The sequence below is a fragment of the Eschscholzia californica genome, unplaced genomic scaffold (assembly GCF_041429995.1).
Source record: "Eschscholzia californica isolate CP2 unplaced genomic scaffold, dmEscCali1.0.p SCAF_1, whole genome shotgun sequence".
Taxonomy (NCBI): domain Eukaryota; kingdom Viridiplantae; phylum Streptophyta; class Magnoliopsida; order Ranunculales; family Papaveraceae; genus Eschscholzia; species Eschscholzia californica.
Window position 1 is genome coordinate 12,139,014 of NW_028238198.1, and position 21,878 is coordinate 12,160,891.

Consider the following 21,878-nt stretch of genomic DNA (forward strand, 5'->3'; position numbering starts at 1 on the left):
GAAATATTCTTTTCTTTGGTTTGCCTAGGGTTTGTCAAAAAAAAAATTCAACCTTCAATTGTAAAATGAGTCGTCCTTGTGTGTTTCCAGAGAACCAAAGATCTAGTAGTGGTGGTGATATTGGGCAGATAAGAGAGGGAATGACAAGAATGGTGATATCTCAGATTCAGGCCACTGTGGTTGATGAGAACAAAAGAAGAGATATCATTTCTTACTTGTCCAAAAAGATTAAATCTGATATTGGCGTCGAGGTGCGTACGTGTATCATGTTTGTTTTGTTCATAACTTATGATCAAGGGAAGGTACAAAAAAAAGGGGGGACCAAATTGTTGAAATGTCCTTTCACAAGATTAATTTTGGTACAAGTTCCTCATTTTACATTAATTTGTCATTGGATACCTAAATCAAATTTTAATAAACTTATGGGTACATTTTTCAACTATCAATTGTCTCGAAAAAAAAACAACACTATCAATTCATAATTTGATTTTTATTGCAATAAAAAGTTACAGTCTAAAAGGCAAAAGGGAGGCGCTAAAAGCCCCTGTCCAAAGTGTTGCAAGCACCCGAATTGCACATGGGACATCTCACAATTTTGTGCTTTGGTCGGGTGCCTATAGCAGTTTGGTGGGGTGCTTTTAGTCTCACCCAAGTCAAAAAGTTAATGATAAGTTTCATGAAGGGGCCAACAACTCATGATGGAGTGGTAAAAGGTTTAGTCTTCCACCTTAAAAGTCAAAGACTCGAAGCACGCAGATAATTTAAAAAAAAAACATGAAAGGGTATTTTGGCTAATTAGTTATTTTAATTCTTTACTTAGATGTAGAGGGGATCTTGTGAAACAAATTCAATATATAATCTATTTTTTTTCTAATTATAACCGTAAGAAATTCAGTTTCTTTTCCATTTACTCCCTCCCCTAACCATCTGGTTGGTTGAAGTGGCGACATCTCACTTGAGCGTCGATTAAATCTGGGTGGGTGTTTCGAGCAAACAAGATTTCTTTTTTAGGAAATAAAATTATTTCGGTGAGAAACATGATTTCCTCTACAAAAAATTAGATCTCCTCTCCTCCCACCACCACCGGGCAGCCATCTCCTTCTTATTTTTACAAAATGACCAAATTAACAATTAATTTTTTTCGGTAAAGATAATTAGATATTATTTCATATATCACTCACAATTCAACATAATAAACACGACAATTTTAGTTATTTAAAAACCATTGGTTTTGATTGAAAACCATTTTCTAATTAATTATTAAGATAAAGTTAAATTTACTTTTATTAACAAAAATTACAAAATCCCTTAATTCTTACTTTTTTTTTCTTATCTTTTTGAAGGTCTTTGAAACTGGATCAATGCCGCTAAAAACATATCTTTCGGATGGAGATATAGATTTAACAACAATTAGTGCTCATATGAGAGTTAGCCAGGTAGCAAATGAAATCTATAATCTGCTAAAAAAGGAAGAACAAGCTGAGGAAGAACATGATGTGAAAGTTATCAATCTCATCCAAGCAAAGGTATCAAACTATTTAACTTTCATTAGTGAAAATGTTTATCTACTTTATGTCATTAGGGTTTTCTTTCAAATTCCGGAAAGTAAATAATTACACACATATATAAATATATATTGTTCTATTGTAAAATGACATTATTATTTTGGAAGAGTGAATCTAGGCTCCCAATCTACTTTAATATTTTATCTTCTCCACTAAATAATTTTTTTGTATATAATACTTTTGGCAATGAATGTTTATCTAAAATAATGAAACAAGTTTGGATTCCAAAAATAATTGTTTTTGATATTAAGGAGATTATCTTTGTTAACAGGTTCCGCTCATCAAACTTAGCGTGAATAATATCTTGGTCGACATCACCTTCAATCAATTTGAAGGTCTCTCCACATTATGCTTTATGGAAGAGGTATGAAAAAAAAAACTCATTTGTGCTTTCTTTTTTGTTGATAGATTGTCTTTCTATTGGTGACATAATTCCATGAAAGCCCTTGCTTGTATTGTTTTTTAGATAATTTATAAGTATGCGGTTGAGCTAACGTCTCGACTGAGAGAGACTCAAGACCACCCAATAGTTTTTCTGTCGATGATTCTAGGCTGCTTGCCTATTAAATCAGTACAGGAGTTTCTACTTTCTAAAGAAGCTATCATATATCTTCGTGATAGATTGTAGGATTCAATCATGGGGTATTTAGCTAGCTTATTAGTTCTGCAAAGTACAAGGGAGATGCACAAGAAAGGATCTTGTTAACTCACATTCAAGAAAAGATGTTTTAGGGTGTCATCGTGTTTACTACAAAGAGGACATAATCCTTAGTCAACAACCCTTGGTTGGAGTGGTAAGAAGTATAGTCTTCCATCCTAGAGGTCAAGGGTTCAAGACACGTTGGACAATTCAAAAAAAAATACAAAGAGGACATAATACACCACCTTTAAGTCTAAGTAATATAGTTATTTATTCTCGGTCGAAAGTTGTCGGTTTAACGGCGTCAATTGTGTCGTTAGACAAAACTCAAATATGCATTGCCTTCTTTTGCTTGCATTACCTCTTACCAAGATATGTTATAAAAAGGATTGTCTTTAGCAGAATTACCTTTAACAACAAAGGACATTGCCTATGAAACTTCCCCGTCATAACATGAAAGGCATCAGTAGAGATATTTGAAAGAAAGATAGATATTCGGGGGGACTTTTAAGTTCCAGATTTGGGCCAAGTTTGATCCGGTTCTCGGGTGTGAGGGTTGATGAGAGGGACGATTAAGCGATGTTATTCCAAATATAGGATTGATGGGGCTAAGTGGAGCTAATTTGAAGTTTCCGCTTTTTAGAATTATTTTGCTTTCATGAGGAAACCCCAGTTTTTAAGATAACTAGGTATACGAGGTATGAATATATAATATATATATATATATATATATATATATATATATATATATGTACACACACGTACATCGGTACATATCTACACATAGACGGACACCAGATAGGCAAGGCTAGACAGGGAAATGCCCTACCTTCATAATACTTGCCTTTATCGGCCTGATCTGGGCTTGTTCTGAAATGCCCTGTTGTTGCATGAATGGAATAACGGCTCTTGGTCTTAAATAGCGAATGGACTAGGGTTAGGAGTGATTCCATGCAAATAAGAACTAGGATTAGGAGTGATACCATGCATATAAGGTATTTACGACAAAGAACTTCTTCCGCTTTTGGGGATTCCACTAATTTTGGAAAGAAGTGGATGCCGCAGAATTAGCCCGACTTGAATCACTAGTAAAGAATCGTGCATGCAATATGCAAGTGAACTTCTTCCGTATGTGGAAGGACGTAGACACATCTGCCAGTAGTAGACGTTTGATGGAGATCCAATCTGCATTGGAGTAGGTCGATATATGAATGTGTCTATGTAAAGCAAAGAGGATGTATCTACGTACCTACAGAGCCCTTGAGATGTTGAGGCTACCATCCATGAGTCTAAAAGGCTTGTCTACATTGTAACCTATGAGGGCATACCTCTCAAAAGAGATGCGCCCCCAGTTACACTAGAAAATAAAAATAAAATCTATTTATACCAATAGTATATAACCGAATATTTTGATGCGGAAATTAAGTGGCCCATGAAATTTTAAGTTGTGTTAATGGTGATTATATTGCAGGTAGATCGTATTCTAGGCAAAAATCATGTCTTCAAACGAAGCATTATGCTAATCAAAGCTTGGTGTTTCTACGAAAGCCACATTCTTGGTGGACAACATCGTCTGCTTACAACCTATGCCTTAGAAACACTCATCCTTTATATATTCCAACGATTTCATAAATCTTTAAACGACCCACTTTCGGTAAGTTCTTAAAGATCGATCCTACATAGGTTTCATAAATCGCTATAGATTTTGTTTAGCTAACTTGATTAGTTTTGCAGGTTCTACACAAGTTTTTGGATTACTTTAGCAAGTTTGATTGGGAAAACAACTGCGTTAACATATATGCTCCCGTCTCAGTGTCCACTTCGTCCTCGGGTAATTTAACGAAACATTCATAAATTAAACAAACGTTTTTTCTTTTTTACTATTATCAAGTTAGCAATTTTAGAAATGGTAAGATTCAAACCCTAGTTTCTTCAGTACAGCGGCAGCCATGTTATCACTGAACTAACGTGAGCTTCACAGTTTAGTTAACTCTCTCAAGTTACTATTAAGCAACTCATATACGATCAAATTGCTTGTTTTTTTTATGGTTTCACAGCTCAGAATGATGATGGGGAATTACTGTTGAGTAGAGAATACCTGAAAAACAGGTTGGAAAGATTGTCAATACCTTCTTTGCATAAGACCCACTCAGAACCATTCAGACCCAGGTTTATGAACATAGTGGATCCATTGAAGGAAAATAACAACCTTGGAGGCAACATCACTCAAGGTAACATATATAATCTTCTTGTTCTCGATATCCCTAGTTGGATTTGAGTTACTAGGATTTTCTCATTTTTTATGAATTTAACTAGTTTGACTCGTCTAAATCTGAATTGTCTAACTCAGATAAACCCATTTATTCTTAATCATTCATTTAGACGAATCAGACATCACAAGTACAATAAAAGCATATATTATGAAATCTGACTCTAGTCAATTAAGATCTTGAGTCACGTTTCATATCTGACTTAGAAAAAAAACACTACCGTAATGTTGATCTCATGGTGTGTAATATGACCTTCTCTTTTCAGGAAATTACTATAGGATAGTTTGTGCTTTCGAATATGGAGCACGAGATCTACATCGGATCCTTCAACTACCTACAGAAAAGATTGCAAATGAACTTAAAAACTTCTTCGAACACACTTTAAAGGAGAGTACAAGATTGAAACAAGGTAGTTTTAGGTATTGTGAAGCTCTATTAGATCTTACTGGGGACTATGACCATAATATCCTCTGTGTGGATTTTGCGAGAAATTATATTCTTGCGAGTGAACCGTCTCTTCAGCCCATTGATCAACCATCGTCTTCTAAATCCGCAAGCGAGATAGAATGGGAGATTCTAGTGAAATATCAGCAAGCCATTCACACTAGGATGTCGTTATGTAGTGGTCCAACGATACCTTCTCCATATCATCATGTGAACCATTTTCCCTCAACTCCTCCTCGAGCTATACCTATTGCTTATCGTGTTCAAGTTGGTAATGTGTCAGGGAGAATAGGAACGAGCAGCTTCAATGTGGTAATTTCTCTCACTTTCCTAAGTCTTTTTTGAGTTTGGAGCATATGATAATATGATTCTTTTACTCTCAAAACTTAATTTATTCAAATCTTAGGCAGTGTCTGTTTTTCTCAAAGTCGAATCTGAAATCTGACTCTCAACTTGAATTGACCACAAAAAGATATCAGAATGTTTGTTTTTGTCTAAGTCTTCTTGAAAGCTGATTTTGGTTGACTTCAGGTCCATTTTAGTCAGACAATTTAGACTCAGACGATTCTGATTCAAACATTGAGAAAAAAAAACACTGTACTTGCTTGAATTTTTTGCATATGGTGCTTACTCGGTTATAATATCTCTAGGTTAGCTCCTTTCAACGAGTAAGTTTCCATAAATTACAATTTTAGAAAGATTGACCAGAGAGAGAAAAACACTAACACCACCATTAGATGATGTTTGGATTTTGAAGTTCTTTAACTCTTTGCAGCAACAAGGTTCAACTTCCTTCCGCCCACTCCCTACTCTTTTCATCCAACATCCATCATCCTCCAACCGGAACTGTATGCCCAACCAACATTCAGCTAGGATGAATAGAGGTTGGCAAGGTCGAAAAGCACCTAATGAGACTAGGTCGGCTACCCCGGCAATGAGGAAAGAAGACAACCCAAAAAGGACTAATTCAGAGAAGAAGGAGTCCAACGAGGAACTCCTGTATCCGCCCAGATCATCTGGAACCAATAAAGTTAGTTTCTTCCCCACCAGAACGGCGGTTAGTAATGTTGCTAGATTCTCAAGGCCACCACCTAACGATAGTAGGTTTTATCCTTCTAGACAAGCACCAAAACTAGCAGCTTCATCAAAGATGGATGAGAAACAAAGTTCCCATGATTTAGAGAAGACTAGTACATCAAATCCTCCAAAAGTTGTACCTAAGGAGAAGACTAATCATCCCATTGAGGATAAGGAGTTCCCTCCTCTAAAGTAACTTCATCCTCAATTACCATTCTTTTAACGGGGCCGTAAACATGAAGGGAGAAGAGAAGACAACTTGAACAAGAAAGTGGAAATTGTGTTTGACGTGTTCAGAAGATGGGATATTTATTTCTGCAACTTACTAAAATTATGTTCCGATCTTTTATAAAAATTGACATTATGCAGTAATAATATATTTAAAGTTCAGATTTTAAATTTGCAGTTAGTATAATATAAATTTGGTTCAATATCAACCCTTTGCAGTTATTTCAGTATCAACCGTTTGCAGCTCATATCTTTTAGGGGTGATCTGTGTAGAAACTGTAATGCTAAAAATTTCTAATACTAAAGATCGAAATGACTAATCTTAGTCATTGTGGTCAGAGACGGTCCATGCCCCAAAGAATCATTGGGAGTGGCTATAGACAAATGAGGTGTGTCAATGGAATATTTCATTTTCAGAAAAGGCGCCCCACCTTTTGAGTCTTAGGTGCTGTTTGTTTTTTAATTTTTTCAGATCTGAAATCTGAATTAGTACCCAATTCAGATTTCAGATGTTTGTTTTTAGATTTAAGGAAATCTGAAAATTTAACTAAATTGAGTTGTGGTCTGAATTGGGCTGAAAAAGAGCCCACATATTTCAGACTTCAAACAAGTCTGAAATATAAGCCAAATGTCTGAAATATGTCAAATGACCCTTTTGTCCCTGTGATTTAATCTTTTTGCCACATTCAAAATTTCACCTCCGATCAAAATACCATCACCTCCACCGGCCAAACCAAAACCACCACCACCGCCGGACAAACCAAAACAATCACCACCACCACCACCGGACAAACAAAACCATCACCACCACCACTGGACAAACCAAACCATCACCACCACCGGTCAAACCAAACCATCACCACCACCGGTCAAACCAAAACCATCGCCACCAGCATTGGAAAAACCAGAAACACCTGATCATAACGCAACCGGCAAAACCACCACCAGACTACACCATTATCACAAACCTGACCACCAACAACACCGAAACCACAGCACCAGATCTTTGAACCCTCGCCGGTTCTGACGAGGGTCGGTCACCCATCTTGTTCGAAACCCTCGCCGGATCTGGCGAGGGTTTATATTTCTCGAGCTTCTGTTGGAAAGAGAAGGAAAGGGACTGAGCGAGATCCAAAGAGATCTGTAACTTCGGTTAGAAAGTGAGAGAGAGATATCCTATGAGAGTTGCAACTTCGGTTAGAAAGAGAGATTCGAAGAAAACCATAACTTCGGTTAGAGAGAGATAGATCTAGTGAGAACTATAACTTCCGTTTGAAAGAAAGGGATCCGGCGAGAGCTTTAACATCAGCAGAGATCCAGTCAGAGCCTCACATCGGCTGGAGAAAGAGTGATGAAGACGAAGGCTGGTCTGAGAGTAGAAAAAGAATAAAACCCTAACTTTCTAGGGTTTTTATAAAGCCAAGAAAAGGACGAGAAAAATTACTAGGTTTTATCGTGGTCCAATTTACTAATTAGGGGTATAAACGTCAAAATCCAAATTCAGATTTCATTACTCAGATTTAAAAAACAAACATCAAACTTGTAAAATATTTCAGCAATTTTAGATTCAGCAAATCCAGATTCAGCCAATCCAGATTCAGACATAAATAAAAAAAGGGTTATTTCCCTAATAGCCCCCTACTTTGTGACCAGCTTCCCGCCTGGCCCCCTACTTTACGAGAAATACCCATATGGCCCCCTATTACCGTTAACTTTAACTTTCCGTTACTCTCTCTCCTCCATCTCTTTTTCTCTCTCTGCCATGTCACGCCACCTCATCTCTTAGGCCACCTCATCACCTTCTCCGGCAGAGGTCGCCGGCCGGCCAAATTTCCGGCCGGCGACCATCAAACTAAAAATAATAATAATAAATTTTTTTTATCTCTCTCTCTCTAAGAACTCCGGCGAAGGAACCCTTCGTCGGAGTTCGTCTGTTCTCACGAACAAATCTGGTCTGTTCGTGAGAACAGACGAACTCCGGCGAAGGGTTCCTTCGCCGGAGTTCTTAGAAAGAGGAGAGAGATAAAAAAAAAAAAAAAATTATTATTATTATTTTTAGTTTGAAAGTCGCCGGCCGGAAATTTGGCCGGCCGGCGACCTCTGCCGGAGAAGGTGATGAGGTGGCCTAACGAATGAGGTGTCGTGACATGGCAGAGAGAGAAAAAGAGATGGAAGAGAGAGAGTGACGGAAATTTAAAGTTAACGGTAATAGGGGCCCATATGAGTATTTCTCGTAAAGTAGGGGGCCAGGCGGGAAGCTGGTCACAAAATAGGGGGCCATTAGGGAAATAACCCATAAAAAAAACAAACAGCACCTTCTCTTAGCACTCTTCGTAGGCCTCGGACTGCCTAATCTGTGAGGGGGCAAAGTCGAGAGTAAAATGAAGGAGGGCATGTAGCAGCACCCTTTTAGATTTCTAAAGACTAAAACATTGAGCAGGTCAGAAGTGTTGACTCTCTCTCTCAAATTGGTAGTTGTCAGTCGGTCAGTCCCCACAAGGGCAATACAGATTGACAAGTACATGGGTGGTACACTTTGACTTTTATGACCAAACAAGATAAAGTCTGGCTGAATGGACTGGCCGTAATTATTGACTGGTGAAAACCCGCCGGCCGCCGACCAAGAAACGGTCAGTGGAGGCCCTAATTTGGCTTACTCAGTTGGCCCGTCCTCTTCTTCTTCTTCTATGATTGGGGGACCAAATCATGAGAATTGTGACCACTTTTTGCTTATAGAGATAGATAGTTATTGTCTTCTAATTATGTTTGAAACTTTTTTGGTTTCAGTTCTTATAATGAAAATTTAAATTTGTAAAATTTTATCAAATGATTCAGCAGAAAAAGAAATATATATATATATATATATATATATATATATATTATGAAATGAAATATATATACTTCAACAAAAAAAATGAAATATATATATACACGTGTGTTTAGAGATACATATATCTTTTATCACATGTATTTTATTTAATTACTATCTCGTGTATTTTGTTTTTCTTTTTGTTAAAAGTAATCTCGTGTATTTTTTTTGAATTTTCAAATTTATTTGTAGCGTCTTTCTATTGTATATCAGTATGATCATATATTGTTACGAAAGAAATTACAGTTTTCTAACTCAATAAAGAAAGTGATCCGTTTATTTTTCATTTCTGGTAAAGGAGCTAAAATCATGTTCGAAATAATACGAATGGCGGCAGAGATTTTGGTCATTGTAGATTGCAAATTATTTTTTGAGATTGGTACTTTTTGGCAAGTATCAAATATTATGGCAGATAGACATTAACAGTTTCACGTCCTCATTTGGTATTTCCATCACAAGTTTTCAAATACACACGGATGCTAATAGAGCCGCCTACTTACGGGACAAAAATCAAGTGTGTTTAGCGACGTCCTTTACAACATAGTATTTTACGCTAGCATAATCCGAATAAAAATCTGCTCTTGCCTCATATACACTTTACCTCGAAAGCAATAGAAATTACATATTGACCAATATTATATTTGACCTTACTCTCCTGAAAAATCAATATAATAAACCACTAATTAAGACACATTAATTTGACAGACTCTAAATGATAAAGACATACTAAAGAACTAGCACCATACACTAACTCCAACAGTTTAAGAGAAAACTAAAAGTAGAGAAAAACAATGCCATGGTCCGTCCGCACAAGAGTTTACTAAAACGCATCCAAAATAGTTTTACGAGCATCTTCTATTTAATCCAATGAATGCCCTCTGACGAGAGAAGAAAAATACTGTAACTTCTACTGTATAATATATTTGATGACTACAAATTTAACAATTCTCATCTATTTCCGCGATTTTATTATACGGGCCACCATCACAGTGGGTTGTGGTCTTAAATCTTAACTCTCTTAAGGTGTTTTGGAAACTAAAAGTGACCCACTAATAAATTAATTTGGCATCCTGTTTGTTTGCATCATCATCATCATCCTTATCCGCTTGAAGACGCACTCACTAAAAATGATATATTGGACAGGACAAACAACAAATTATACTACTTGGTTGCTTATAAATGAAATTATGGTTTTATCAAAAAAAATTATGAAAACTCAAGAAATGACCATTTTTCTGCCAAATCTTATTATAAGAAGGCCCTCCCCACCAGCACCAACCCACCAAAATACAACTACAAGTACAAACAAAACCACCTAAAATGATGCACGCTTGTCTAGACTTTTTTTTCTATACAACATATTAGTCTTTTAGGTTTTTCGAAAATCAATTAAGTTTTGTGGACTCTTAAGTTTAGCCTTCATACTGTTTAATCAATCTTATACCTTTGCAATTTTATCAGAAATTGTCTTCTAGTGATTTTTTACCCTCTAACTTTAGCCTTTTATTCTCTAGTGATTGTCTATATGTTTTATTAATTGCCTCTTTCACTTCTCTTATCCACTTTTTATGAAGGTGAAGCCATTTAGAGTTAAAACATTAAGCAATTAGGGCATTTATTGTTGGTAGATGAAAATTAGTAATAATCCATAAACTAGTCCATGGTTTCACATAGTTATCTAAAACTAAACTTATTCTCCTCAATGATTATTAAGCAAAAGAGAGGTTAGTATTTGATTAGATTATAATCTGTTACAGTACTAACCATATCAATAATAATAGTATATACTTGTTTTCTTTCCAACTATAGATTCTGACTTCTATGAAACAATCATAAAAGTAGATTGAAGATGAATTATTAGGGTTTCTTTTTGTTTTCTTTATTCAATTTTGGACCCCAATCCTCTTCTAATTAGTAAATGATCATTTTTATTAATCATTTTGGAATTCTCCAGATAGGCAAAAGGTGATGCCTTAACAAGAGGGTTGTCTCAATAATTGCATTGGGTTCTTTACTTTATCCATTTTAAGCAAATTTAGACCAAATTTAAGCAAAAATCTAGATCTAAAAATAGAGACTTGCCGACGATAGTATACTAGTATAGTTAATGGAAAAATAGTCTGAGAAATATTTTAGTTCCACTTCTTATTTATGGTATTTTGATTCTTGAAAATACGATTTAATGTTAATCTCCACGTGAACCTCATTGATGACGAAGTGGTAGTTAAAATAGAAAATGAGAAACTCGTAACCATCCTTAGAGGTTTAAGCAATTTTGGTACTCAAAAATCTTCTTAATCGATAATTTTTTTACATAATATATTCATACATATACATAGAAATTAAATGTCAAGTGTGGTGTGAATTTCTTTAGGGCAATGCTACATTTTAATTAAACTACAGGGTTTCAAAATTTTAATACAAAACCTTTTGATATTTATTTTTGTCTCTCAAGATATATCACTATAGATTGGGCTGTCAATTTGAATGATGACCAATTTATTAATGAGGGATTGGGCTGGACGTCCAAAAGGAGGCCCAAAATGGGCTGGGCGTCCACGGTTGCCCATAAATAAACGAGAGGTCCAAAATGTCAGGCCTGGACTTAAAATGACGGAAACAACCCTAAAGTTCGTCGAATTTACGCCCCGTGCCATTGAAAATCAACCGGGATTTGGCCAATTTTTTGGCGCGATTTCTGACTTCTTCGAGGGACGGAAGTGACGTTTCTGCAAACGGTCACTTCCACATTTACTTCTGCCCACGCCGAGTCCCTCTTCCCAGGTAAGTTTGCTCCTTCTCAAGAAAACTCTCTCTCCAAATTTTTCTTCATTCGTCATCTTCCTCCTGCATCTTCCTCCTGCATCTTCCTCTTTCAACTTTTACTTCTAAAGTGATTGAAGTTATTTTGAAGAAAAGGAAGGGATTCAAGTCTGTTTGGAGAAATAATCTACAAGTTTGTGAAGGGATTCAAGTAGGTTTTACTTCTATCTCATCCACCTAAACTTGTTTAATAAAAGTTTCTTTCATAAAAGATTTTTAAAACCCTAAAATTTGTGAAAAACTTTACTTTCTGACACAGAAGGGACGCAATATTTTAGAAACCTTTAAAGTTTATACAAATGATCTCTTATGGTTTGTTTGAAACCCTAGAAGATTTTAGAAACCCTAGAAGTTTTTAGAAACCATAAAATTTGTGTATAATCTTACATTTCTTTGACGCAGATATGGTGAAAAGTAAAGATACGAACAAGAAATCAAAGGGTTTGACTATCATAGAACCAACTTCCAATAGAGAGATATCAGTAAAGGAAAGACCGATAGCAGAAATTCTGGCTAGAAGAACTAGTCCTAGAAAGAAGAAGGTATGAAACTGAACAAAAAATCATTTGTGCTTGAAAATGTTTCTGGTAAATGTTTTTTATTCTGGTAAATTTTTTTTTTCTTGAAAATATTTTGTTTTACTGTGATTTAGATTTGTCTAGTTTTCATGGGAATAATATTTTGCCCCGTAAGTTGTTTTATTCCTGGTAAATAATTTTGTTTACTGTAAAATGTTTTGTTCCTTGAAAATATTTGATTGTACTGGAATTATGTTGTTCCAAGTGATATGGATTTCTTCATGAGAATAAAAATATGTTCAGTAATATGTTCAGTAAATTGTTTTATTGTAAAGATGAGCATGCATTTCAAGTGTTTGTTGTAATGTGTGACACAACATTCTTTCCTGGTTACATTTTTTACAGGTAGAAAGTACTGAGAGCATTGAAGTAAAAGACAATGCAGAGAGAGAAAGGAAAGGCAAGAAAAAAGCTGCACCAGAGAGAGAAGACAATGCAGAGAGAGAAAGGAAAGGCAAGAGAAAAGTTGCACCAGAGAGAGAAGACAATGCAGAGAAAGAAAGGAAAGGCAAGAGAAAAGCTGCACCAGAGAGAGAAGAAAGCAGCCAAAAAAAGAAAGGAAAGAAAACAAAAACAGAAGGTGGAAACTCAACGGGTGAACGGAAAAATAGACCACCCAACCTGGCAGCACTGGTGCCGAAGGCTTACAAGTATGCCCTTCGAAATACGTGGAGACAATTGAAGAACACATATCCAAAGATGTCGACTACACAGAAAGAGTTGTTAGCCGAGACTCCATTTAAAAATCTGGTGATGGCTTTTGTTGAGGACAAAATAGATTGGGATAACATAAAGAAACCCAACAAGGCTATCTTTGAAATCCTCTGCCTCTATTCTAGTTCGACAGAAAGGTTTACGTTGGCGGGGAAAGAAATGGAACTGAAACCTGAAGATGTGGCCCTAATTCTAGGTATGCCATTGTCAAGAGAGGCGAGAGAAGTCTTCCCTAAAAATCGATCAGTAAAGGAGCCTGAAGTAGATTTTTGTATGAAGTACTTTGGTGAAATCCCTGGAATGATATCATGCATACAAATATCCAAGGCACTGAGAGATGCTGTCAACGGAGAGGTAGATGACATGGATGTCATCAGGCTGATCATCATGTATATTTGTGCGAGTGTTTTATTTGCTCCCCTAACAGGTTACAAGGTTCCAATGCGTATTCTCTTCAACTTGCATACAATGGAATCAATTAAAACTTTGTGTTGGCCAACAGCGGTGCACTCATACCTAATTGATCACATCAATAAGTACCCCAACGACCCACTGAAAGCTTCAGGGTGCCTTGTATTACTTCCTGTGAGTATGTTTTTTATCATTTAAATTCAAACTTAACTTCATGTGTCTCATACTCTATGTTTTTTATAGGTGTGGTTTTGCGAGCATACTACATGTTTTGATCGAGAAGAGAGGTTTAGGGATGAGGTGCCAAGGATCGTGAGGTGGTCTTTGACCAATATAGATGATACATTTGACCAGAAGCTTGCAAATCTTACTGCAGAACAGGTATACATTTGATCAGTGTTAATGTGAAACTGTTTTGTTCTGGTAAATAGAAAAGGAACCATTAAATTGTTTTGTTCTTGGTAAATAAAATTATTTCCTAGTAAATGTTTAGTTCCTGGTAAATAATGTGGTTTATTGTACATTAAACCAGGTCAGTGAATCATTTGTGTACCCCCCAACTGATCAAGAAAAAGAGTTGCTGTCAGCCCCAAAGAACACAGAACTGGTAGATGAATTGCTTCTAAGGATTGAACAGCTACAAAAGGAAAATGCTGAACTTAAAGAAAAACTGCGAGAAGCGTGCGAGGATAGGGATGATTCTTACAAAGCATATGAGGCACTCCTTCAAACCACTTTAGTTCCTGTAGAAGAACAGGTTAGAGGAGAAGATGGCCTAATCCAGGTTACGGATAGTGTGGAGGAGCTACGCGCACGTTATTGTAAGGGAAAAAGTAAGATGGAAGATCCAAAAGATGGAGAGAAAGAGAAAGAAGAGAAACAGAAGAAACAGGAGAAAGGGAAGACAGAGGAGAAAGAGAAAGACAAGAAAGATGAGGGGGGAAAGGGTGTAGAAAAAGATGATGAAGAGGGAGAAGAAGATGATGAAGGAGAAGAAAGTGAGGATGAGGGTAGAGAAAAAGAGGATGAGGAAGATGATGAGAAAGATGATAATGAGGAAGATGATGATAAAGATGATAATGAGGAAGATGATGAGAAAGATGATAATGAGGAACAAGATGATGACAGTGACGAAGATGAAAAGGAGAAAGATGGAAGCGAGGATGGAAGTGACAAAGATGAGAAAGAGGAGAAAGATGAAAGGAAGGACAAGAAAAATGATCGGAGTAATAAGTATCAACTTAAAGACAGTGACGAAGATGATAGCGATGGCAATGAAGATGGTAATGAAATAGTTTCTATTTTATTTTATATTCTCAGTAAATATTATTGTTTTTCAGTTTTATTCTTTTTATGAGAAAGTATAATAAGCATGCTAAATGATGAAGGCAATGAGGGAGAGGAAAAAAAGAAAGCCAAGCTGGATGAAGAAGGAAATGATGAGATGGATGATGAAGATGAGGTTCATATCAATTTGTCTAGTGAGCATGCAGGGTGGGTGGATGATACTTATCAAAAAGAGATGCCTCCCAAGAGAGGTAATGTTGCCAAATTATGTGGTGAAATAATTAAAGTTTCCTAGTTTGTTAAAAACATTATTTTTCTGAATACATATTATTTGACAGATATTATGAAGGATGACAGCAATGATTTCCCAAGTTTTGATCTTAACTTGGGGACGCAAATTATTGTGTGGACTCCACCACCACAGCAGGGAGATGATGTTTGTCAAACAGCTGAAGAGAATTTCGCCGATATTGCAGAAATGGGGAGAGCATCGGTGGAAGAAGTATCCAAAAAATTGGATCATGTTGGAACAAGTAGAAAAATTAAATCACCACACGTGAGCCCCCCAAAACGAGTAGTATCGAAGACACAGAAAGGGTCAATTGCTAAACCAACATCTCTTATCAAAAGAGTCAAGGATAATCCCAGAACACGAAAACAAACATCCAGAGCAGCAGCTGCCATTAAATTCCCTCTGATTGATATAGAGTCGATCACAATAAAGAAACAAGTGAAAGAACCAATAAGTAACTGGAGACAGGGAGGGTTATGGCCCTACGTCCAGGAGAAAGAAAAATCACTAATGCTAGAATTCATGACATACGGGTGGACAAGGTAAATAACTCAGTAACTGGTAAATAAATAAATGTCTGGTAAAAAAAAAAATGTATGGTAAACAATTTGTATAGTAAATGTATATCTTTCTGGAAAATAATTGTGTGGCTGGATTGGATTCTATGTACAGCCTCGAAGTCTGGAACAAGGATAAAGAACATTGCCTGAAAGCAAAAGATTTGGATGAACTTATGATGGTTCGGGGATGTGACTCGCAAATCATAGACTGGTTTGAGGACCACCTTGCACAGGACGCCCGAGACGTGAACAAAGAAGTTATTTTCCTATCTTCATTGCTTTTTGTAAGTTTCCTTGTCAAACATATAATTCATTTTTAAATGGTGTTGAGTAAATAGTAGTCACTGAATTTAAATCAGCGCAGTATTGAGGCCAATACTGAATTTAAATCAGCGGAGTGTTGAGTAAATAGTAGTCACTGAATTTAAATGGTTTGCAGACCTTGATAAAGCAAGAGCGGAGTCAGGCAAGTATTGAGGCCAATTTAAATCAACGGCTGGAAGCGCAATACATAAAAGATCATACTACAACGTTGTGTGCGCCACTGAATACGCCGTACACTGATGACTCATTCGAGGGTCATCATTGGACTCTGCTGGTCTATGAATTTGAAGAAAATGAATGGAAGCACTACAACTCTTTGCAGCGTGACACTAACCTGGCTAAGCAATGCAACAATAATGCAAAGAAATTTGCATCGCAGCTGGCAGAGACATTGATAAAGATGAAGTGCACGCGCAAACGAAGTGGGCAATACGCTAAAGAAAGGATGACGAAAAAGATATCCTATGTAAAGGAGGTTGACTGCCCTCAGCAAGGGGATAGGTGAGTCTAAATTTTGCTTCCTTACTTTAGTAGTTATTGAGTTTCTTTAAACTCACATTTTATTTTTGAATCAAATAGTCCAGACTGTGGACTCTACGTAATGCTCCAGTTGGAGGATATCTTCAACATAAGCAACCAGTCCAATTTCCCGAGGTCCTGCACGCAGGTGGAAACTTATGCAGACAAAGCAAGAAGAAAGAGGGTAGAAGTAACTTTCAAAATTTTGGAGGAATCAAAGGAGGTATGGAGAAGGGTGATAAATGAAGGGTCATAAATAGTTTATGTGAAAATTATGTTTGTGTTTGTTAACTGTTACTAAGTACTGGAAAAAACTTGGAAGGTTTTGTTATTGTGAAAATTTGTAAGTTTTGTATTGGAAAAAAATATGTTTTCACTTGGAAAAACTTGATAATTTTCCATAAAATATGCCGGGAAAACAAAAAATTTCCGGTAAACAAAATTATGTACTTGACATAACTTAGGAAAAAATATCCAAAAATCCGGGAAAAATTTAACTTCCCGGTAAATAAAAATATGTACTCGACCAAACTTAGAAATTTTTCGGAACAAAATCCCGGGAAAACAAATTATTTCTGGTAAATAAAAAAATTTACTAAACACAACTTCGAACAAATTGTACTGAATATATTTTTGAGTAAAATCCACATGTTCTGGACAAAACTCTATTATTGTACTAGACACAACAACTTAGAAATTTCTCCCAAAAAAGCTTAGAAATTTTACTGAAAATCCACATGTACTGGACAAAACTTAGAAATTTTGTCCCAAAAAAAACCCGGGAAAAAAAATAATTTCCGGTAAATAAAAAAATGTTCTAGACAAAACTTAGAAAAAATCCCTTCGAGAAAATATATTCTCAAAACATAAAAAAATTTCCGGTAAATAAAAATATGTACTCGACTTGACTTAGAAAAAATACATTCTGAACACTGGGAAAACTTAAACTTTCCGGTAAATAAAAAAAATTACTGGACAAAACTTAAACTTTCTGGTAAATAGAAAAATGTACTGGATAAAACTAAAAGTTTCATATCATGCATTATGTTCAGGCACAATACACACTAACAAAATATAAGATAATACATTGACTTTAAACACAAATACATTAAGTTCGACAAAATATACAAAAAAAATCAAAGCAGCACAAGGCTAAAATGTGACTCTCTTCAAAAATTTGAAAAGCTCCCAACACTGTAAATGCTTTTCAAAGTTGTAGAGTGCCCCTAGTTTTTGCTGCTGATATAAAAACCATTTCAATCACTAAATCGCTTCGTTGCACGAAGCACGGTTGTGATAAGAGAGCTTCTTACACCTACCGCATATCCGCTGCCTCTTTCTAAAGTTCCCAGAACTTTCAATTCTTACAGAACGTGGTCTGCCCGGACGTTTCTTGGTTAAAGGAGGAAGTATCTTGCTGGCTTCCTCAAACGTTGTTGGTTGATCGAAAGATGGGACAGGATTTATGGAATGACTATAAGTCTTACAGTATGCATCCGTTGTAACAGCGGGATCAAAAAAGGATGATGAATCACCTCCATGCACTTTAATACACAATATGGCATGCTCACAAGGGATACCTTGGACTTGCCACTTACGACATGTGCATGTAAGAGCCCCAAGGTCCACAGAGTGACTCGGCATGGACATTACTTCATACACAAATTTACCTGATTGTATTACCTTCCAGCTACAGGCAACGTTGAATCTAGACTGCATTTTTTCGTTGACCTTAGGGCACAAGAAAGAGTCCCAAGTTGCCGACTCAGTTCTTCTGGCATTCATCATGTTCATAATTTTGATCCTCAACATATCTAGCATTACGGTTATTGGAAGAACTCTCTCATCCCTTATCCACGAATTGAAGGATTCCGAGAGCGAAGAACATATTAAACCGTACCTTTTTCCTGGGAAGAAAACATCAGCCCAATGTTCCGGATTTACAGAGTGAAGAAATGCATCCACAGCATTGCCACCCATGACTACAAGTTCAGAAGTGTACTTCTGAAAATCCGATATAGTAAGGGCTCTAGCCGCCTTAAACATGAGAGATTGGAAATAGTCCGACTTCTTCGCACCATTCTTTACACGTACATTCAAATTGTTTCTTAGATGCCAAACGCAGAATGAATGGTGCGCGGTTGGGAAAATGTTCGAAACTGCATTTATAATACCATTGTGCCTGTCCGACATAAAAGTCAAAGACTCACTATTATCAACCATTTTCGCCAAGTTACAAAAAAACCAGGTCCAGTTTAGATCATTTTCTACGTCAACGACAGCATAGGCGATAACAAAAAAACCTGCAAAGTACATATGGCAGTAGTTAGAACAGGAAATAAAAAAAAAGCCAGTAAATAAAATTGTGTACCGGACGGAAAATATTGGTAAAATACTTACCATCATTGCCATTCTTCGCTACAGCTGCAAGAATGCACCCATTGTATTTCGTTTTCGCAAAAGTACCATCAACAAATATCAATGGGCGACAGTGCTTGAAACCTTGGATGCATGCTCCAAGAGCAATAAATATTCGAACAAAACGGTGGGAATCTTTATCAACTTCAAGATCAATTAAACTATTAGGGTTAGAACGTGATAGGGCATCAACATACCAATTGAGTTTGGCATAAGAATCAGCTTCCTCCCCATAGGCCAAAGAAATACTCCTGTTTCGAGCCTTATATGAATAGTAGTAGCTGAGTTGAATTCCATAGTCTTTCTTGAAAGATCTGACAATGTCTTTAGTACTTTTGGTCGGATTCTCCCTAATGTCATCGACTATTAATAAGCTAACACTTTCGGTTGATAATCTTGGCTTATTATCTGACATTATAAAATCTTGGCATGTGTGCACAGGGTTGTAAGCTTTTAGAACAAACATTGACCTTGACTTCAGAGGAGCCACAGCGTGAATGGTCCAAGAACATTTTGGGGATTTGCATACGCAAGTAATACGATCAAGATCATTCTTCAAATAATTAAAATTGTACCCGTGCTTTATTGAATATCGTCCAAGTGCATTTCGAAAGGCGTTGGCGCCTCCAGGGAATTCCTGCCCCAAATGTGTAAACACCTCAGGCCAGCTAGCAGACCTTAGAGGTTCAGCCCTGACAATGGCAGTACATGCATCCTCAACCAATAGAGAGGAATTTCTTGAAAAATCCAGTGGGAGACTGCACAAAACAAACATATCATTGACATCTGAATTTAATTTAGGTAAGGAAACATTTTTGTTTTCGGTAAACATAAATATTTACTAAAAATATTCTTGTTCACGGTAAACATAAATATGTACTAACTAAAATTTGAAGTATTCATGTATACTGAACCATAAAACTATTGGATTTACCGTAAAGTAAGAGCTGGTTATAAGTACACAACAATCAACAATATGTAATGACTTCCACACATACTTATTAGACATTTGTTACTGGTTCATATAAATGGCACGGGTAAATTATTATTAGGTAAGGAAACAGTTTTGTTTCTGGTAAATGAAAATATGTACTGAGCAGAGTTTGGATTTCAGTAAATTAAAATGTGTACTCACCAATTTATTATTTTAAGTAAAACAATAACGAAACAGTAAAGTTCAAGTTAGTTCCAAACTTACTAATTAGATGCTTGATTGTGGTTCATCAATTCTGATGATGTTGCAGCAGAAGTAGATGAAGCATAGCCGAAAAAATCACGATCCAACCTGGATAGAGAGAGAAAATAAAGAAGGTATGAAAGGATAATTTAAAGAAAAGAAAAAACAAAATTTAATATCCATTGTATACTGTTAAAACTAAGTTGAAGTTTGTTTCACCAGAGAGGACGTCGTGCAACAATGTCCCCAGAAAGCATTCCTTCAATATCCATTGTATACTGGAGGGAAAAGAAAAATGAAGAAGGTTTGAAGAATAAAGAAGGTATGAAAAATGAAGATGATAATGCCTTTTAAGGTATGAAAATATAATGTACAGAATAGAAAAATATTCCTTTCACTTTGTCTGTCATTTTAGAATGTCAAAGTTTCATTTACAAAAGGCATTATCCTCTTCCTTAAAAGGCATTATCATCTTCCTTAAAAGAACAAATGGAATATTCAGCTTCCTTAAAGTCTATCATTGAAGACAAATAGGATTTGCTCATTTAAGAGGAATTACCTGAAAAGGTTGGAAGATAAGAGCAGATTCTGGTTGGAAGATATTAAGACAGTGGGTGGTATAAATAGGTTGGAAGATGAAATTTGAAAACTTTTCAAAGATTTTGAAACTGATCAATAGAGAAAGAGCGGGATCTCAAAAATTTCGACCAAAAAATTGACAAAATGGGGGGAAACTCAGGATTAATGGCTTGATAATTTAGAGAGAGAAAGAAAAGGAAAGAAGGGAGAAGCTGTTGGCGCGAAATGAGGGAGGAAGGATGTGATATCCTGTGAGATAGGGACGGGTATTTAATGATCCCTCAAAAAACGTGGGAGAGAGAAGGGCTGGGTCAAGTCGAGGGGCAATAAAGGAAGAAAAAAAAAAAAAAAAGGTAAACAAATATTTTCCCTGACATTAGGACCTGCACCTCATTTTTAGGCAACTTAGGATTTTTTTTCATTTAAACCCCTCCTTTTTGGACCCCTGACTGAAAAATCCATTTATTAATACCTACCTTCATCAAAAAAAAAATTTATTAATACCTACTACCTACACTAAGAGTTGCTTAATACTTTGGCCCTACCAAAACAAGAGAATAATATCTCCCGTTATTGGTGAGGCTCAATATATCTTGTTGTGGATGCAAATCTCAATCTTAGAAACTCGGAATGCCATGTAGGATTTTCAAAATTTTTATCTTAAAATTCATCTCCAATGCAAAACTCAATTCAACTCTCCAAGATGACGTGTCGAGGGTGGAATAGAGATATCTCAAGAGGACACTCCATTTCTAGAGTGTCCTCTTGAGATATCTCTAAGTGCCAATTCAATATTTTCATATATTTTTATGAAAAAAAAATGTTACGTAACTAATTTTTGGAATTTTAAAGTGTTGCATTGGAGAAGTCCTTTGAATAGAGGATCTCAATCTTGACAAATAGGAAAGAGAAAAATTAGAGATTGACATTAATCTCGACACATAGGATTTTTAGAGTTTCTTTTGAGTTTTGCATTGGAGATGCTCTAATGAAGTGAACCCTTAATTAGGGATTATGAGTACGCCATTGATATCTCTGAGATATCGCTTTAGAACTTGTGGAACAAAACATGTAGATATTGGGGTCAATATCATTATTCATTA

The 21,878-nt window shown here is 36.1% G+C and overlaps 3 protein-coding genes across 3 annotated transcripts; 2 read left to right on the forward strand and 1 right to left on the reverse strand.

Annotated features, from left to right (window-relative positions):
* Positions 1 to 1,419: 1,419 nt before the first annotated feature.
* LOC147564166 (uncharacterized) lies at positions 1,420 to 6,289 on the forward strand. The gene is made up of 7 exons (XM_086665531.1): positions 1,420 to 1,526; positions 1,837 to 1,929; positions 3,677 to 3,859; positions 3,940 to 4,036; positions 4,263 to 4,436; positions 4,741 to 5,231; positions 5,695 to 6,289. The coding sequence occupies exons 1-7, from the start codon at positions 1,422 to 1,424 to the stop codon at positions 6,190 to 6,192; spliced, it is 1,641 nt and encodes a 546-aa protein (XP_086521657.1). The 5' UTR covers positions 1,420 to 1,421; the 3' UTR covers positions 6,193 to 6,289.
* Positions 6,290 to 13,857: 7,568 nt separating this feature from the next.
* Positions 13,858 to 15,604, forward strand: LOC147564167 (uncharacterized). Its single transcript, XM_086667002.1, has 5 exons — positions 13,858 to 14,000; positions 14,152 to 14,902; positions 15,008 to 15,157; positions 15,245 to 15,439; positions 15,537 to 15,604. The coding sequence occupies exons 2-5, from the start codon at positions 14,458 to 14,460 to the stop codon at positions 15,602 to 15,604; spliced, it is 858 nt and encodes a 285-aa protein (XP_086523128.1). The 5' UTR covers positions 13,858 to 14,000; positions 14,152 to 14,457.
* Positions 15,605 to 17,613: 2,009 nt separating this feature from the next.
* Positions 17,614 to 20,468, reverse strand: LOC147564168 (protein FAR-RED IMPAIRED RESPONSE 1-like). The gene is made up of 4 exons (XM_086667106.1): positions 20,416 to 20,468; positions 20,218 to 20,304; positions 19,002 to 19,777; positions 17,614 to 18,904 (listed from the first exon to the last, which is right to left on the reverse strand). The coding sequence occupies exons 1-4, from the start codon at positions 20,466 to 20,468 to the stop codon at positions 17,865 to 17,867; spliced, it is 1,956 nt and encodes a 651-aa protein (XP_086523232.1). The 3' UTR covers positions 17,614 to 17,864.
* Between the last annotated feature and the right edge of the window lie 1,410 nt (positions 20,469 to 21,878).

Excerpts from the sequence above, each read along its gene's own strand:
- LOC147564166 (XM_086665531.1), top strand. The coding sequence starts at position 1,422 with ATGAGAGTTAGCCAGGTAGCAAATGAAATCTATAATCTGCTAAAAAAG. Across the intron at positions 1,930-3,676 it reads CATTATGCTTTATGGAAGAG|GTAGATCGTATTCTAGGCAA; the intron begins GTATGAAAAAAA and ends ATTATATTGCAG. Across the intron at positions 4,437-4,740 it reads TGGAGGCAACATCACTCAAG|GAAATTACTATAGGATAGTT; the intron begins GTAACATATATA and ends TTCTCTTTTCAG.
- LOC147564167 (XM_086667002.1), top strand. The coding sequence starts at position 14,458 with ATGGAAGATCCAAAAGATGGAGAGAAAGAGAAAGAAGAGAAACAGAAG. Across the intron at positions 14,903-15,007 it reads TAGCGATGGCAATGAAGATG|GCAATGAGGGAGAGGAAAAA; the intron begins GTAATGAAATAG and ends TAAATGATGAAG. Across the intron at positions 15,158-15,244 it reads AGAGATGCCTCCCAAGAGAG|ATATTATGAAGGATGACAGC; the intron begins GTAATGTTGCCA and ends ATTATTTGACAG.
- LOC147564168 (XM_086667106.1), bottom strand. The coding sequence starts at position 20,468 with ATGGATATTGAAGGAATGCTTTCTGGGGACATTGTTGCACGACGTCCT. Across the intron at positions 20,305-20,415 it reads GTTGCACGACGTCCTCTCTG|GTTGGATCGTGATTTTTTCG; the intron begins GTGAAACAAACT and ends CTCTCTATCCAG. Across the intron at positions 18,905-19,001 it reads AGCGAAGAATGGCAATGATG|GTTTTTTTGTTATCGCCTAT; the intron begins GTAAGTATTTTA and ends TGTACTTTGCAG.